Source organism: Amphiprion ocellaris, chromosome 8 (assembly GCF_022539595.1).
Source record: "Amphiprion ocellaris isolate individual 3 ecotype Okinawa chromosome 8, ASM2253959v1, whole genome shotgun sequence".
Classification (NCBI taxonomy): Eukaryota; Metazoa; Chordata; class Actinopteri; family Pomacentridae; genus Amphiprion; species Amphiprion ocellaris.
Genome location: NC_072773.1, coordinates 28,871,863 through 28,889,717, shown reverse-complemented (window position 1 = coordinate 28,889,717; position 17,855 = coordinate 28,871,863). Strand labels below are relative to the sequence as shown.

At 40.0% G+C, this 17,855-nt stretch overlaps 1 protein-coding gene across 2 annotated transcripts in view; it reads right to left on the bottom strand.

Annotated features, from left to right (window-relative positions):
* Positions 1–14,126: 14,126 nt before the first annotated feature.
* Positions 14,127–17,855, bottom strand: part of wnt5a (wingless-type MMTV integration site family, member 5a) — a 55,693-nt gene continuing 51,964 nt past the window's right edge. For both annotated transcript variants that reach the window (XM_055012809.1, XM_023278941.3), the window contains 2 exons: positions 16,627–16,919; positions 14,127–16,044 (listed from right to left, as the gene is read on the bottom strand). In XM_055012809.1, the coding sequence (XP_054868784.1) occupies positions 15,586–16,044; positions 16,627–16,919 (752 nt within the window). In that variant the 3' untranslated portion in view covers positions 14,127–15,585. The remainder of the gene's footprint in view (positions 16,045–16,626; positions 16,920–17,855) is intronic.

Sequence of the window (17,855 nt, the reverse complement as noted above, 5' to 3'; positions counted from 1 at the left end):
TTTTTCGACATAGTATAGTAAGGCGTTTTTTTTGCGCCAAAATTCATGATGATTTTTTTTCCAAAGAAAACCTTTCTGGAGTGTTTTTCACGGCCTCCTGTACATTATTTCTTGATATGGCATGTTTTTACAACATGTCGAAAAATCGCAGTTTTTTTTCGACATAGTATAGTAAGGCGTTTTTTTTGCGCCAAAATTCATGATGATTTTTTTTTCAAAGAAAACCTTTCTGGAGTGTTTTTCACGGCCTCCTGTACATTATTTCTTGATATGGCACATATTTACAACATGTTTAAAAATCGCATTTTTTTTTCGACATAGTATAGTAAGGCGTTTTTTTTGCGCCAAAATTCATGATGATTTTTTTTCCAAAGAAAACCTTTCTGGAGTGTTTTTCACGGCCTCCTGTACATTATTTCTTCATATGGCATGTTTTTACAACATGTTGAAAAATCGCATTTTTTTTTCGACATAGTATAGTAAGGCGTTTTTTTTGCGCCAAAATTCATGATGATTTTTTTTCAAAGAAAACCTTTCTGGAGTGTTTTTCACGGCCTCCTGTACATTATTTCTTCATATGGCATGTTTTTACAACATGTTGAAAAATCGCATTTTTTTTTCGACATAGTATAGTAAGGCGTTTTTTTTGCGCCAAAATTCATGATGATTTTTTTTCAAAGAAAACCTTTCTGGAGTGTTTTTCACGGCCTCCTGTACATTATTTCTTCATATGGCATGTTTTTACAACATGTTGAAAAATCGCATTTTTTTTTCGACATAGTATAGTAAGGCGTTTTTTTTGCGCCAAAATTCATGATGATTTTTTTTTCCAAAGAAAACCTTTCTGGAGTGTTTTTCACGGCCTCCTTTACATTATTTCTTCATATGGCATGTTTTTACAACATGTTGAAAAATCGCAGTTTTTTTTCGACATAGTATAGTAAGGCGTTTTTTTTGTGCCAAAATTCATGATGATTTTTTTTCCAAAGAAAACCTTTCTGGAGTGTTTTTCACGGCCTCCTTTACATTATTTCTTGATATGGCATGTTTTTACAACATGTTGAAAAATCGCATTTTTTTTTCGACATAGTATAGTAAGGCGTTTTTTTTGCGCCAAAATTCATGATGATTTTTTTTCCAAAGAAAACCTTTCTGGAGTGTTTTTCACGGCCTCCTTTACATTATTTCTTGATATGGCATGTTTTTACAACATGTTGAAAAATCGCAGTTTTTTTTCGACATAGTATAGTAAGGCGTTTTTTTTGCGCCAAAATTCATGATGATTTTTTTTCCAAAGAAAACCTTTCTGGAGTGTTTTTCACGGCCTCCTTTACATTATTTCTTGATATGGCATGTTTTTACAACATGTCGAAAAATCGCAGTTTTTTTTCGACATAGTATAGTAAGGCGTTTTTTTTGCGCCAAAATTCATGATGATTTTTTTTTCCAAAGAAAACCTTTCTGGAGTGTTTTTCACGGCCTCCTGTACATTATTTCTTGATATGGCATGTTTTTACAACATGTCGAAAAATCGCATTTTTTTTTCGACATAGTATAGTAAGGCGTTTTTTTTGTGCCAAAATTCATGATGATTTTTTTTTCCAAAGAAAACCTTTCTGGAGTGTTTTTCACGGCCTCCTGTACATTATTTCTTCATATGGCATGTTTTTACAACATGTTGAAAAATCGCAGTTTTTTTTCGACATAGTATAGTAAGGCGTTTTTTTTGCGCCAAAATTCATGATGATTTTTTTTTTCAAAGAAAACCTTTCTGGAGTGTTTTTCATGGCCTCCTTTACATTATTTCATCATATGGCACGTTTTTACAACATGTTGAAAAATAGTATGTCATCCAAAATATGACAAAAACGTCATAGTTTAGTGTGTTGTCCAAACTGTGTAAAAAACAGCATAGTTTAGCATCTCATCCAAAATGTGACCAAATGATCATCGTCTAGTATGTCGTCCAAAATATGACAAAAACGTCATAGTTTAGTATGTCGTCCAAATTGTATAAAAAATGTCATCGTTTAGTATGTCGTCTAAATTGTTTGAAAAACAGTATAGTTTAGTACGTCGTCCAAAATGTGACAAAAATGTCATAGTTTATTATGTCGTCCAAAATGTCCTTAAAACATCAGAGTTTAGTATGTCGTCCAAAATGTGAGAAACAGGTCATAATTTAATATGTCATCCAAAATTTGGAGAGAAACGTCATAGTTTAGTATGTCGTCCAAAATGTCATTAAAACGTCATAGCAGCATGTTGTCAAAAATGTCACTGAAACATCATAGTTTAGCATGTAGTCAAAAATGTCATTGAAACGTCATAGTTTAGCATGTCATCCAAAATGTGAAAAAATGTCAGTTTAGTGTGTCGTCTAAAATATCATTAAAACTTCATAGTTTAGTATGTCGTCCATTACGTCACTAAAGAATCACAGTTTACAAAATTACAACAAGGAGACACAAAACAACTACAATGAGATTCAAATCAGCTGAAATCAGACACAACATGACTACAATTACAAGCAAAATTACAAAAATAGACACAAACCAACTACAAAGAGACATAAAATAATAACAGAAACAACATGACTACAATGAGAGAGAAAATGACTAGAAATAGATGCAAAACAAGTACAATGAGACACAAAGTAACTACAATCAGAGACAAAATGACAATGAGAGAAAAAATGACTAAAAATAGACACAAAACAACTACAGCTTCACACAAAACAGCTACAATGAGACACAAATCAGCTTCAATGAGACAAAAGACAACTCCAGTGAGACAGGAAATTACTAAGAACAGACACAAAACATCTACGACAGGCTAACCAACTACAATAAGACACAATACAACAACTACAATGGGCAACATGACCACAACACAAAGAGCAGCAAAAAAATCTACAATGAGACACAAAGCAACTTCAAAGAGATGCAAAACAACTAAAATCAAATAGAAAATGACTACAGTAAGAGGCAAAATGACTGAAAGAAACACAAAACTCCAATTAGACACAAAAAACGACAATGAGAGACTAAATTATTACAAAGAGTTGCAAAACAACTACAATCAGACACAAAACAACAACTACAACAGGCAAAATGACCACAAAGACCTGCAAAAAAACTACAATGAGACACAAAGCAGCTATAAAGAGTTACAAAACAACAACAAAAAGATTAATGACAACTCCGAGGTAACAGAAGACTGTTATGGAGAGACAAACATCCACAAAGAGAAGCAAACCAAGCAACAATAAAAACACTGCAAACAATGAACTAAACAATCATTAACAAGGCCAGATTTTACAGAGAACAGTCATAAAATTACAATAAAAGTACACAGACTACTACTACTAGAGACTACTATGAAATGACCACAGATGTAATATGACTACAGAGTGATTTAAGACAACTACTAGACAGAAAATGAATACAAAGACACATAACATTTACAATGAGAGGTAAAATAATGATGCAACATAACAATCAGAAATGTAAAATGAGCACAAACACAAAACTACAACAGATAGACGCACAAAGAGACACAAGACTTCCACAGATGCAAAATAACAACAAAGAAACATGAAACAACTGAAAGAGAAGCAAAATGTCTCGTAACAAGTAACCTAAGTTGTTCAGTGACTTTATCATCACAGGTTGTGTAGAAGTCAGTCCTCATCTAATAGGCAACTTAGATCAGAATAATGTGAAAACTTGAAACCTTGTAGTAGAAAGCAGAGGCTAATCTTTTAACATGAATTTGTATATTTATAGATTTGAGGATTTTTCAATAAAGTTCTATTTAAAACTGTATTTTACACATCTTTGAACATGATTGGAAGGGATTTGTGTTGTTTGTTAAACCAGTGCTTTAAATTTGAGATGCATTTTTATGATTTTTTTACTCCGCCAATGAATGCAGCAGAGTTATGCGACGATCAGCATACGTTTGTCTGTCTGTCTTTCTGTGAACAACATTACTCAAAAACGGACAAACAGATTTGGATGAAATTTTCAGGGAAGGTCATAAATGACACAAGGACCAACTGATCAAATTTTGACACTGATGTGGCTTATAGTCTGGATCCAGGGATTTGTTAAAGATTTCTGTATCATTGCGAGACAGCATCCAAAATGTGGACACTACATCACATGATTGTGATCCTACTACAAATCAGCCACTGCGGACTTATTAGGACTTATCCATTGTAAATGATACAAGGAACAAATGATTGAATTGGAGGGGTGTTTCTGAGTCCCATCAATTCCCACAGTCCGCTACATATTTAGGTCACGCGATTCGGTATCCGTAAATAATGTACACATGCATTACACATGCCTGTGCTCAGCACAAGGTCATTTTTTTGTGGGTGCATCTATATTAAATGGCCACATTCTATGTTGCCGTGATTTTTGATCATCAGCTAACTAATTAAAAAAACTACTGCATTTCTACAAAAATATGCTGCATTTCTGACAATGACATATGGGGGAATGAACGGCCTTGGCGGAATACTGTGCTCTCTTCGTACTTTTCTAGTTTATCATTTGATGGTACTTGATAGCCGCTTATCCTCTCCACAACTAAAGCTGAAACACACATGGAAAAGCCCATGCCTTTCAAGTAGTACGGATGCAAAGGCGAGTGCAGTTTTTAACTTATGTGACTAATGTGAGATGTTTGATAAAATTGCCATTGCCACTGCTTCCTCCTCAGTCTGCTTCACATCATAGACACACTTGCCAGGCAGGATCATGAGCTTACCTTAAACTCCCCTGAAGATGGAAGTCATGTCTGTGCAGCGATTTGTGAGTCTGTGTGTGTGTGTGCTTGCATCTATACATGATGGTGATTTGTGTTCTCTTGAATCCGGCTGTGCTCTGGGGAACAACCATATATCACCGTAGTGAGGAAGACAACCATGTCCTCCTCCTGTCTCTGCACCCTCCCTCTCCTATTTCTCTGCCCGTCACTCCTTTCCCCCGTATAATGTTGAAACTGCAGACTATGTGAGTGAAATACGATGGGTTGCATGTACTGCTGTCTGACTTTTACATCAGAGGCAGTAGAATACATTTGATGACACTGTGGAAGTTGCAGCTATATTCATGGAAAAAAGTACACATGCTGTGAAATAAAATTCTGTAGAATGAGTCTATAAATGAACAGTAACAGAAATCCGTAAGCTGCTGTAGGCTGAGTTAGTACACAGTCTCCCCAGAGCTACAGTGCGGAGGGACAGGTCTAAAAGGAATGTCAGTCTCTTAAAACCCTTCGGGTGAGGACTTAGGAACCACGGTCTGACTGAAAACACCTGCACCTTGTAGAGGCCAGTGTACAGAGGGCTTCAACAGCCTGATCCAACATACACATTCATGAATGTTCGCTTTCACACAAACACACATGCATAAACTAAACACACATGCACACACATGCATGAGCGTGTGCGCACGCACGCACACACACACACACACACAGACACACGTCAGTAAAAGCCATTTGTGCTTACATGCTGCCATGCAAAATTTCATACAAATACTGCGTATATACATATATAAAGCTTGTGTCATCTTTTCCATGGCTACCTAACCCTCCCTACATAAGTAACATTTTTATCTTTTCCTCCAATAGGTAAAGTGCAATGAAACACTATCCAAACGTTATAGAAATGGACAAGACCCAAAAATGCTCTACACTCCCAAATAAACTTCCCCTTCTGCTCCTTTTCAGACTTTCAGGAGGAAAAAATTCCCTGCTGTAGACAGTGAGTTACTTGTGCAGGTCTGTAGCATGTCTGTAGGCTTGCATTGGACTGTTGCTGGGATGGGTGACTGGTTTTACTGGTCTACCTCTGTTTACCTCACTGTGAGCCACAGGAGAGGGACAAAGTGAGTGGAACAGCATGATGAGGGCATAGCAGTGGAAGCAATTTTCCTAAGCAGACATGTACTGCCTTGCAGGCAACTTCCTCATTAGTGTACCTTGCTAAAAATCCCATTGATTGCACAGGATGTCCTCAGACTGAATTCAGATTTATTAAGTCTGAAATTTCCACCCAGTGTACAGAAGAAAACTCGGTCCTTGTATAGTCAGTCGGTAACACCTGGAATATTTTAGGGTCCCCCCTTCTCAAGACAAGAGTTTGGTTAATTTTCAAACAATTTCTAGCATGTGTGTTTTGGGTTCTCGCCATTTGATGTGATCCCATCCAAGCGGTAAAAAAGAGGTGGCACAGCAGGGTACCTTTATTATCTAACTGTGTCTCATTAGCCTAGCCCCGGTGCTTATGGCAGATGGCACTATGCATCAGGTTAACACACTGTCTTAGTTAGTCTTAGCTTGTTTTCCTAGGCAGATGGAACAATGTGGTGCTCCAAAAGTCATTAGGAACCACAGCACGAGTGATGAGCTAAAGGGCTAAACTGGAGACTGGCTGGGAATCAGAGCGCTTCAAACACGCGCAACTTTCATAGACAGTGACAGCTTTAACACTGTTTCAACTGATGTAGCCGCTTGTAAAAGAATCACACATGTATGAGGCTGTCATCTCGTCACAAGACATGATAAAACCAGTGCCATGTATTGTTTGCGGACTGAGTACTGTTCTCACTTTTGTTTCTGGCCGTCTTCTCTATAAACAGGAAACCATATTTCTCTTTGTTGACATCTAAAAGAACGTTTGGGAGAGCCAGAGGAGGGAGAAGAGAGATAGAGATTGTGAGACAGTGAAGTACATAAAGGGTAAAAAGTGAGGGGCTGTGAGGAGAAGAGAGACAGTGAGGAAAATATTGGCACCAGATATTCCCCCCGTTCTGCTGCCGGGCTGAATATATTTTGTCCATGTTGTGTATTTGAACTTTGGTGTCAGGAAGACTTTCCATTTTGAGTTGTCCCCTAAGCTTTACTCCAAAGCCAGACCAACACACGTTCAGATTTTTATCCTTTTCCTTATGCTCATAGTTGACGTCATTACATTTTCCATTGCATACTATTAGAAACATACACATTAATAATCAAAGGGAGAATGGGATTAGTGCCACATTGAGTTTATGTCTTAACTGAATGTGCTTTAGGGGACAATACACTACGTCAGATTCATTTAACATGAAAAAGTGCAACCCGGTTTCTATGCCATTTACATTTTCTGTTTCATCCTGCATGCTGTGAAATTAGTATCCATTTTGGCATATGAGCTGGAGGGGAAATGGATGCCAATTCCGAGTGAAAACAAGTTATGTATTTCCTCTAAATGAGATAACTGGCCTTTCTCTAAGCTCTGAACTCAAGTCAGACTATATGAATTCAAGTCAAGGTATATGAGCTTTCTGGATTCAAAAGCACGTTATTATTCTCTGTGTCAGTAATGAATAATGTTTTCCATCTAGGAGGAAGGCTCAGGAGAACTTCATGTGTAATGATGTGCACTGTCGTGTGGTATGTGTTTGCACACATTTCTGCATTTGTCTGCGAGTCGGAGACCCCAGGGAACCAAATTTCTGGGTGTAAGAAGACCTAAAGCTGGTCCTCTCATTCTGCCTGACACTGCAGCCAATCATAACCTTTCCCTGAAAGCCTGACTTTTGTGTGTGCGCGTGTACACAAACTCACACACACCACCAGCCCAGTGCCAGAACCCATTCATCAGGCCCTCATAGCTGGGCCCTGTCAACCTCCAGCCCCAGGCCTGTAGGCCTCAAGCCAGGGGCTCGAGTTCCGGGCTTCCCGCCAGTCTGTCATGGTGCTGGGCCACGGGCCAGCCTTCCATCAGCTTTGATGTGAGCTGGATAACCAAATGGCTGAAGAAGGGTGGCCCCTCTGCACAGGAGTTACACAGCACACTGAGCGGGTCAGTGGACTACCACAAGTGTTCAGAATGTGCGCACACACACACATGCACACACCAGCAGTAGATGTGTCCAGGTTTTGGACTTTTTATTGAAGTTTCCATTGCATATGCTTCTAGTTATAAATTAAATTAACGCTTGAAATATTTTGTATTCTAATATGATTAAGTGTGCCTAATTGTTTGATTTGGAGACTTTATGGAACTCTACCTAATTAACATTGCAATACACATATTTTATTGCTCCACATGCGGAGCTATAATTTGTCAGATTTTCATCATGTTGAAGACTGAAATATAGCGTTTTATGGCACTCGAGGCCTGAAAGATTGATTACACTGGGGAAAAGCAAGAAAAGGCAATGAACTGTTGAATTATGTCGTGTTTTAAACTGGTGTGCCAACACTCGTCTGCATGGACAGGATAACCCGTCTCACTCTTTTTCTCATAACACATAACTACATGCAGGCACACATGTACAGAAACCTCCCATTTTTGCCCTCATTCACACCACAACTACGCAAATCTAACAACGGATTGTGCAATATTCGTTGCAAACTATTTTGCTTGACTATAAAACTACATTCATGCTTCAAAAACAACAAACACTGATAAGCGTACATGTGCTGATTGACAGTGAATGTGATACGAAATGTGAAGGGGAAAATTGTGGCATGTCGATCTAATCAGAACCATAGTTTTGCTAACCGTTGTCTGACCCCGATGCTGTTAGAAGAGGAAATGATTTTACCAAAACGCTGGACTGCAGCATCACCTCATATCTCTGGCAGCTTTTTTGCTGTGTTTTGATTTTGGTCCCGCTCTATCTCACTTTTCCTTTATCATTTACTTTTTTATCTTTGTGCTCTATATTAAAAGGAATGTTCCTCAGTGGGCCCTCTGTCAGCTCGTTAAACTGAAGCAATTAGTAGTGATGAGAAAGCGTATCCATCTTTCTCTGAGGTCAGTAAGGCTAGACGGCTACTGGATCCACCAAGTCCGATTAATTCCTCATCAGCTCAGTTCCTCTTTCAATAATCTGAAAAACAAACTATCATCATAGGTAAAAAATGTAAAATCTCCCCTTCCAGTGTTTATTAGTTTAGTAATTACTGCTAAAATGTAACAGCAACACTTTAGAAAAGCTTTGGTCCTTTCAATATCGGACAAATAAACATGACATACAATATGTGGGAAGAAGGTGGCCTTTCCAAGCTCCCCTCTAAGAAAAGTCAGAGCCAATAGGAAATGTGAATATTCCACAAGTAGACACAGGCCCTACAGACGGATATTCACCTTTAAAAGGTGTTAGGTTTATTGGATCTAGCGGGACTTACCTGCAGATCCAGCTATTCCATTTTTCCGTCTGCGCTGTGTTGATTCATTAACCACAAAGACCTCAGTGTGAAGTCCCTGTTTAAACACCTTGTTTCATTAAGTGCTTTTTAATGAGGGCGCTAACTAGCCCAGGTGTCAGTCATCAGCTAAAGAGATGGCCAAAGCTGCTGGAAAATATGTCTTTCTGTGGTCTATTACATTTTTTTCTGCGATGGTAAAAGTTATGATGAGTGTGTGGGTCGATTCTTCTCTAGTTCTCAGTCCAAGTGCATCCTGTGTGACCTGCGTGGGGGACATTTTTTTGCAATGTTGTTCCTTAATAAATTAATTGGCAGCGACACAGTTCTCTCTGTTTCACAATAGCATGACTGGGCCTGCACACTCGTTCAGAGCAATAACACAAACCATTTACTGTGCTTGTTTTCAACACAGCAAGTGATTGTGTTTGTCTGTTTCTTATTTTGCTTTGACAAATCTTAGGGCAGTGGTTCATCTTCACTCAGGACTTCATTCTTGGTGTTTCAATCCAGTTGAATTGTCAGACTTTCCCCATCATGCACTGAAAAACTAGTATGTCCATGACTACACACCTACCATTTATAATTCTAGCACTTCATAACATTTAAAATTCATATTTTATTTTCTCATGCTTTTTAATCAACTCCACGTCCATGGCAGTTAGAAAGATGTATTATTGTTTTTATTGGTATTCTATTCTTTTTAAGAATCTGGGTGGGTGGGTAAAAGTGTCAGAACTGCCTTACAGTTGATTGATTGCTACCGTTGGCCAAGGACCCACCAAGATCCTTCTCAAACCTCAACCTCAACACTTAACTGATATGCTTTATTAACATATGCATGGACAGATGACTTCATATGTCAGAAAAAGGGCACATCGGTCACTGTTTCTGTGATTTGTTTTACTCCTCCTGCAGCACTGTATGACTTGAATTTTGCAAAAATGGGTACAACTTTATGTTCCTGTAGTTTGTCTTATTGTTGCAAAATTAAAGTAGCTGCATTACTAGCTTTCCAGGAGGGATACATTTTCTAGGTATGTCTTTAGAAAATTTTCACAGTGAGGGTAAAGTCCATGAATTCAAATTTCATAATGCATTTAAAATAAAGGCATTATGAAAGGATATATGCTGGTTGCACAAAAGATAATATCCTTATGTAGATCAAATCAAGTAGTATTTATCTTGTAGCTTCCCTAACTTTTTAATATTTCCTGTAGCATTGTGGCAAACATCTGTGTTTTTTTTTTTCAACTGTTCACCGTCAAAATAGCACATATTTCTTTCGAGTCTGTTCATTCAAATCTTCTAGGTTGAGTGAAGAGTCATGTTAGATGTAGATGTAAAGTTAGCACCAAACAGTTGGGATAAAGATGGAAAAAAGAAGCTCAGTAACTGCCGAGCTACACTTTAACCATAACTGGGCAGAGCTGCAATATGATGGCGGAGCAACCCCAGGGGCCCACTTTAGTGTAATCCACAAAGGCTTAGCAGGCTGACAGAATCACTCAGCTACTGGCTTTGACCTGGCACTCAGCTCCCTGTGGGGTAATGCTACATACACATACACATCGTCATCATCATCGCCACAAAGTAAATAAAAAAGAGAAGATCCCATTGCAAACCATAAACAAGGAAGTTTGTTTTAGGCTAGCTTGTAAACATCGCCTGATACACTGCGTGTGCTTTGAGAGGAAGCCATAATGCAAAGATGCAGTGACAGGGAAAGTGTATGACTCAAAAAATGGAGCTGTGTGAGAGCAGAGAAGAACTGTACAGAAACACAGCGCACCGCATATATGAGAACAGCAGATCAAATGTCGGACTGAAATACTGTTTACCTTTCTCACAAAAGTTCTGTAAAATCAGTTGAAGTGCTTCTATGAAGAAAAAAAAACTTCATTTGGTAAAGTTATTCTGCATGACATTTAAGACAGAATAACATATTGTAATCCTTTACTGTCATATGTAGGTGAATATGTTTCCACATCTGTGAGCAATAAAACAAGATGAGCTGCAGTGCACTTTACTACCTGAGTGCTGCACGCACACGCACACGCACACGCACACGCACACGCACACAAACAGCTATTCTGCTATGTCTACCTTTCCAATTGCAATTACATCCTGGGATGTCTTCTATTATTCTGCTTCTGTATTTACAAGCTCGAATAGTCACAATAATAAGACATGAGAATAATTCCTAACCGGATACAAGATAAAGTCCCCCGTGAAATAAAACCTGTAATACTGAACTGATAATGATTGCTCCTCCTTCACCCTAAATTTTTCTCAACACTCATGCATGCCAACACAAAAACTTCAGTCATGCACATTGAGAAACTGTGACCTCTGTGCACAACCTTTCTATTTTCAGCCAGAGTTCTGCCCCATTGAAGCAACTTGTGGTTTCTGGGGGCACACTAGGATAGAACTGGCAGTAAGAGCAGGGGGTGAGAGGGGAGCCGGTAACTCTGTGGCACCGACTTGTCTCTCTGATCCAGTGCAGACTGTTTGCGACGTCACAGTGGTGCCCTGCCCTCTTTCTCTAAAACACACAACCACAGTCTCAAATAGCTCTAAATGCAGTTCTGCGGAGTGCTGTTATTTTGGTCTGGTTGTTGTTTTACAGCAAAATCCGGGAAATGGAACAAGCTACACTTTGGCTTGGAGAGATGAGCTTTGCCAGATAGTTTCACTGACAGCCCGTTTTTTTTTCTTTTTTTTCCGAGGCTGTAGAGCATTTGAAGCATGTGTGCATTTTTTTTGTGAATTGTAGGTGTTGTGAATTGCAGTTTGAGTCATGATTTTATACAGTGATATGAATGAGACTCACATAGCCTACTCCTGAATTCACCAGACTGTGACGTAGCATGGCAAAAAAAAAAAAAAAAAAAAAGAGAAGGGGGGAACAGGCTAGAGTTCAAGCTGAGGTTTTGTTTCACAGATGGTAAAATGTGGTGTAAATGTATTACATCAATATGTGTAGCCCAGTATGGTATACAGTAGTTATATAAGAACATTTGTTCAGCCTTCTCCACCACAGGAACAGGATCAACAAAATAGGCTATTTATGAATCTACAAAGTTGTGGTCAGCAGATCTGGCTTGAGCAGAGGGAGTTTGCCTTATATCAAGCAGCTGCTTTGTCTTAGCAAAACACAACTTGTCACGTAATCATCCTGAAGAACCTCCGTGGAATTTTAATGCAGTGGAAGAAGAATAGAGGGAAACCACTCGATAAGCTGGGAGAACCTCAGTTTGTATCCAGCCAGTTCTCTTCATCATCATAATTATCACCTTTGCATGAATACTAAAACCCACACACACGCACACTGCTGCAACCGAGCGTTCAATGCAGAACAAGAATGCATGAGTTATCTGTGTGTTTCAACATCATTAAATATAAAACCACCAATACTCCTTTTGTGGGGAAAATTATATCTGTAAACGTGTTTTTTCTGTGAGAAAAAAGGAAAAATATGAGAGCAATATGAAATCAACAATACTTGATTTTGACGCAAATGTTTATATCACCTACTGTTAATACATGTGATGTGAAGCGACAAAGTGCTGTTGCAATGAAGGCTTGATTGTGTGTGCAAATGTTCATGCAAGCACCCACATTAGCTGTCAAAGCACAGAAGTGGGAAGGCTGAGAAAGGACTGCCAAGATCAGACGTCAAAGCATTTTGTTTGAACATTTGAAAGTATCTGTATGTCAGTTAAGTCGTACCTGTGCACCTGTGGGTTTCAGGTTTCCTCTGCCTGCTGTATCAGCCGGCCCTGCACCTGGATTTCTGTTTATGCTACAGTTAGAAAAGTCCTGCTGGTATGAAGTCAGTCACTCATTCGGAGGGAGCCTCGTCCAGGACAACCTGACCTTCATGTACATAAGAAATCCAAAGTTGAAGGGTGATTTCATATCCTTATAAAGCTAGCCGTTGACAGAAGGTTAAAATATGAAGAACCTCTGGCTGGGTTTGATCTTCTTTGAGTCGTCTTTTTTTTTTTTTCAGTCTCTCTCCCTACATGCTAACCTTGTATCTCTCTCTCCGTTGCTTTTGCTTAATGGCACCAATAAAAAAATGTAAACACTTGTCATGATGTAGTGGACTTTGTGCAAATGGGACACAGACACACACACACAGCTAACTGACAGGGTCACATACGGGATGTGCTCCTAAAGTCAGTATCATTTTTCGAGTGTAAATATTAGTCAGTGTCAGGAGCGTTTACACTGTAATAGTAGTCCTTCAGCTCCACTTTCCTTGAAGCGCTTTCTCTCTGCTCCTCTCCCTCGCGGCTCTCTTCTCTCAGCCCCCTCGCCTCATTACTCCCCTCTCATTCAGTTCTCATGTAATCCCCCATTTCTCATTACCCAATCTTCTCTCCTGTTTTCTGCATCTCCTCCAGAGCACCAGCAGTCTCTGACAAGGGCCAGTCGTCTTCCAGACAACCCAATTTCCCCACGTCGAAAATCCCCCTCTTCTTGCTCTCCTGACACAATATGATTAATCATGCCATTAACTGATCCACTGTCACTGGATCGTTGAGGAGCACTTATAATACAACCTCAACCATCCCCCTGAGAGACACCTAATCTTCAGGCCATCTTCCAAAGCTCTCAAGCAAAATCTTCCTGCCTTTGTGCACTACACGCCTAAAACAGCTGTCATCCAATGTGGGTTTGATTGTCACAAAATCTGCCCATGGGGTGAAGCTTACACTAAATAAAGGAATGTTAGTGCCTTGAAATGCACTTAGATTAACAAGAAAAGTAATAGCTAGATCTTATTAAATGTGATCGGCAGTTAAATCTGGTTAAAAAGCACATACGTTTCAAGAAGAAACTTAGTTCATCATGTATACGCAGACAACTTGAATAAATACTATAAGTAAATACTTCTCTGCTTGTTTTACATTTGATATTTATTGAAACAAAGTAGAGCATTGAGCCAATTTGTAAAAAGTAACAAAATATCAGCTATAGAACATTAAGTTTAACAAACCTCAAATTCATAGAGAAGCTTATAAATATACATAGTTGGATTGTTAGAAATAGTTTTTCTATTGAGAATCATCACAGGGATAGTGAGTTATAGTTAACTGAGTGGTACTGGAACATTTGTGGCGACATGGGAACATCTGTGATAATAATGTGTGTAACAGTACAGCTAAACACAAGTGAGAAGAAAGAATTTGTTTCAAAACAATAAGGTGCATTTCCCTTTTACAAAAACAGAGAAGAGCCGCATTGGTGAGGAGAAAAATTTTCCAAGTGACCGTAAAAATCTGGGATGTCTGACTAAATATTGACCTGTTATGGAGATGATGTTTTTAAGCTTAAAAGGACAATCTGGTTAAAGAAAATAAATACAGTTTACTGATTGGTTGGATAGAAATACTATATACACAGAGCGAGGAATATTTCACCACTGTAACCACAACATTGCCCATATATATTCAAACCATGTTAAGTATTGTAGAATAATGTTAAATGGATAATCTGAATTAATATGGAGAAAAAAAATGTAGGCTATAATATTGATATATTGATAACAGCTGAACAGACACATACAGACAGGTTTAAGCCTCTGTATCAAAGTGCATAATGGTGGAGGGCTTGTTGCAGCACCTGGGGAACACTAAGGCTTCTGGGACAGCTTAATAAAGGGACCAATCCCCAAAATAACCCTCTTGTTGTACCCACTGTACTTCAAGGACTCGTACAAACCAACAGCGTTCCTTACTGTACATGTGGTGAGAAGGGAGAGCTAGACTTCAGTAAGGACGTGAAGGCTGGTCTGGGGCCGGGCCCATGAAAACACATCCATACGCTACAGCACGCATGCATTCTCCTCTCAACACAGTCATTCTCCAACAACAAATCAGAACCTCTTAGTCAACTATGCAACGAATATCAAACCTCACTCTTGTTAGAAAACAGGAGACACAGTCCAATTTCACGACCAGTGTGACCCATCTGAGAAGGAAATGATCTTTTCTAGAATTTAAAAAAAAAAAAAAAAAAAAAGAGGGTGAGGATGGGGTGGGGGAAGATTTCCAAGCGGTTTTAGGCACTTGAGGGGTTTAAAAATTGGCTGGTGATGACATGGCCAAAATAAAACATTAACAATCTCAAAATAAATATTTAAGAATACTCTCAGTTTCTGAAGACATAAGATTTTTTGACAAAAAAAAGAGTGTCTTTTTGCAATGGCATAATTGTTTAACTCTATAAATATAATCTATATAGTTTCTTTCTTCCATTCTCTCTCTGTGTTCAGCTCCGTTGCTCATCTGCTCATGAATACACACAGATGTATGCCCATCGTCTGCAAGCAAACACACACAGGCAGCATTCCTCGTCTCACTTGCAGACGAACTGGTCTACAATTTTGGTGCACCGCTTGCACTTGACGTAGCAGCACCAGTGGAACTTGCAGTGGCAGCGCTCCACTATTTGGGCCTTGTACTGGTCGTAACCTCTGCCGCAGCACATCAGCTCACACCCATCCATGCCCTCCGAGGTCTTGTTGCAAAGGCGCCCCACTGTGCCCAGGGAGCCCGTGCTTTGGTTCTTCAAGCAGTAGTCTGGACTGGACTCGATGTACACCAGGTCGTGGCTCGTGGGAGCGTTGAACTTGCTGTGCATCTGCACCAGCTTTCCACGCGAGTTGAGTTTCATGGCCGCCGCGCTGTCGTACTTTTCCTTCAGCGCGTCGCCCACCTTGCGGAAGTCAGCCAGCTGCAGCCAGCAGGTCTTCAGGCTGCAGGAGCCCGACACCCCGTGGCACTTGCAGGACACGTGGGCAAGGTCTGACACCGTCTTAAAGAGAAGAGACAAATGATGAAGAACTTGCAAAGGTGATTAGCCTCTCTGGAAAACTGCAGAAACAATAACGTGCACAAGTGACATATGTTTCGTATTGCAAAATTGTCCTGTCTGTGTAAATATTTGCATAATGTGCTGCTCATGATCTCATGAGGCGCCACTTTGCTATAGAGGACAGAATGATCCTGTCCATGTCTCCAGTGGTGCATGAAATGAAATGTTGTCCACTCATTTGTCCTACTTGAAAGAGTACAGCCTGGCAACAGATATCTGGCATTACATTTCCTTTGAGGTGGTTTCAAGATGTTTGGAAAGGAAAAGAAACCCAAGAGCTGTCTCCAATGACTCCATCTCCCAACAGATCAAAGCCTCAGGAGGGGAGAGCAGATGGAGCTGTAACACAGATGATCAGTGGAGACCTGTCTGACTGACCTGGATTGTCTCACTTCCAAATCCCCTTTTGTACTCTTTTTACCACTGGTTGGTCTCATTTAAGAGCCTGCAGTTTGTGTCTTTTTGTTTCTTGTCTGATCCATGTGTGTGTGTGTGTGTGTGCATACAACTTGGGTGTCTTACCCTCCTTCCTGCCTCGTTATTGTGGAGATTCATCAACAGCCGTGCACTCTCATACGTGCCTTTGGGATAGCTTTTCTCCCTCTCTCGTGCGTCCACGAACTCCTTGGAGAACCTGTAGCCATAGTTGAGGTTGTCTCCACAGCCGCCCCACAGCCAGTCTCGGGGAAGATCTTTGGGGCGAGCAGCACGACTGCACCCACAGCTGGAAAGCTCCCCTTCTCTGCAGGCACGGCTCACCGCGTTCACCACCCCTGCTGCGCTGATGGCATAAGTGAACGCGGTTTCTCGACTCCCTGCAGAAACACAAACACGAGCGCTATGTTACATTTGACACAATAAAAGGCTGCTGTTTTATCGCTTGGCATATTCGCCCATTGCTTCCATTTTTTTGTAAGCTGAGCATGTGTGTTTATTTTATATTGAATACGTCTCACTGTCATGAGCGTGCACGGTGTTATGAGATGTGATGTCATATGACAGCATTCACCATACACTTAAGATTACAGAGCACTTCAGCCAAGTGCTGCAGGCTCATCATCACCAGCATGTTCAACAGAGTAATCTGGTTTGCTGTTGTTGGGCTCCGGCCAGAGAGAAGAGAGCGCCCTCCAGTGACGGGGATCCTTCTCAACAAGCAGCTGCCACTTCACCCAAATTGAAAGTGACAGCGGCTCTTTTACTTTATCTGTCATGACTGAGTGATTCTGGAGCCACTGCTCATTAACTCCCACTGGTTCTACCCTCAACACTTCCTCTATAGAGCAAAGAGTTTGGGAGACTTAAAGAAAACACGCACAAAAAAATGCACATAAGCAGTTTTTGTTGTCACTCCACAAAGCCACAGACAAGAGGAGAAATCTAAGACGAGGAGATAAGCAGCTAAAGAAGAAACAGACGACTAAGCTATGGGGCTGCTTGTTGACACTGAAGACGAGTGCTGCTGCACAATAAAAATGCACAGCTCATATACCTGCTGGCCCAAACCTTTAGAGAGTGTGCTATAATGGCAATAACAGATGGACGGAGAAAAGGAGATGAGGGAAACAAAAGAAAAGTCGGGTGAAACGATAAGTTGAGAAAGAGACAAAAAAAAAAACAGGCAAAATGGAAAAGTAGACACACACACAGAAAGGCAGAAAAAGACAATGCAGAAGAAAAGAAAAGATGCATAAAGAAAACTTTTGGAAAGTCTGAAAAATGTCCAGGTGGGAAAGTTTGGCAGGAGCAGA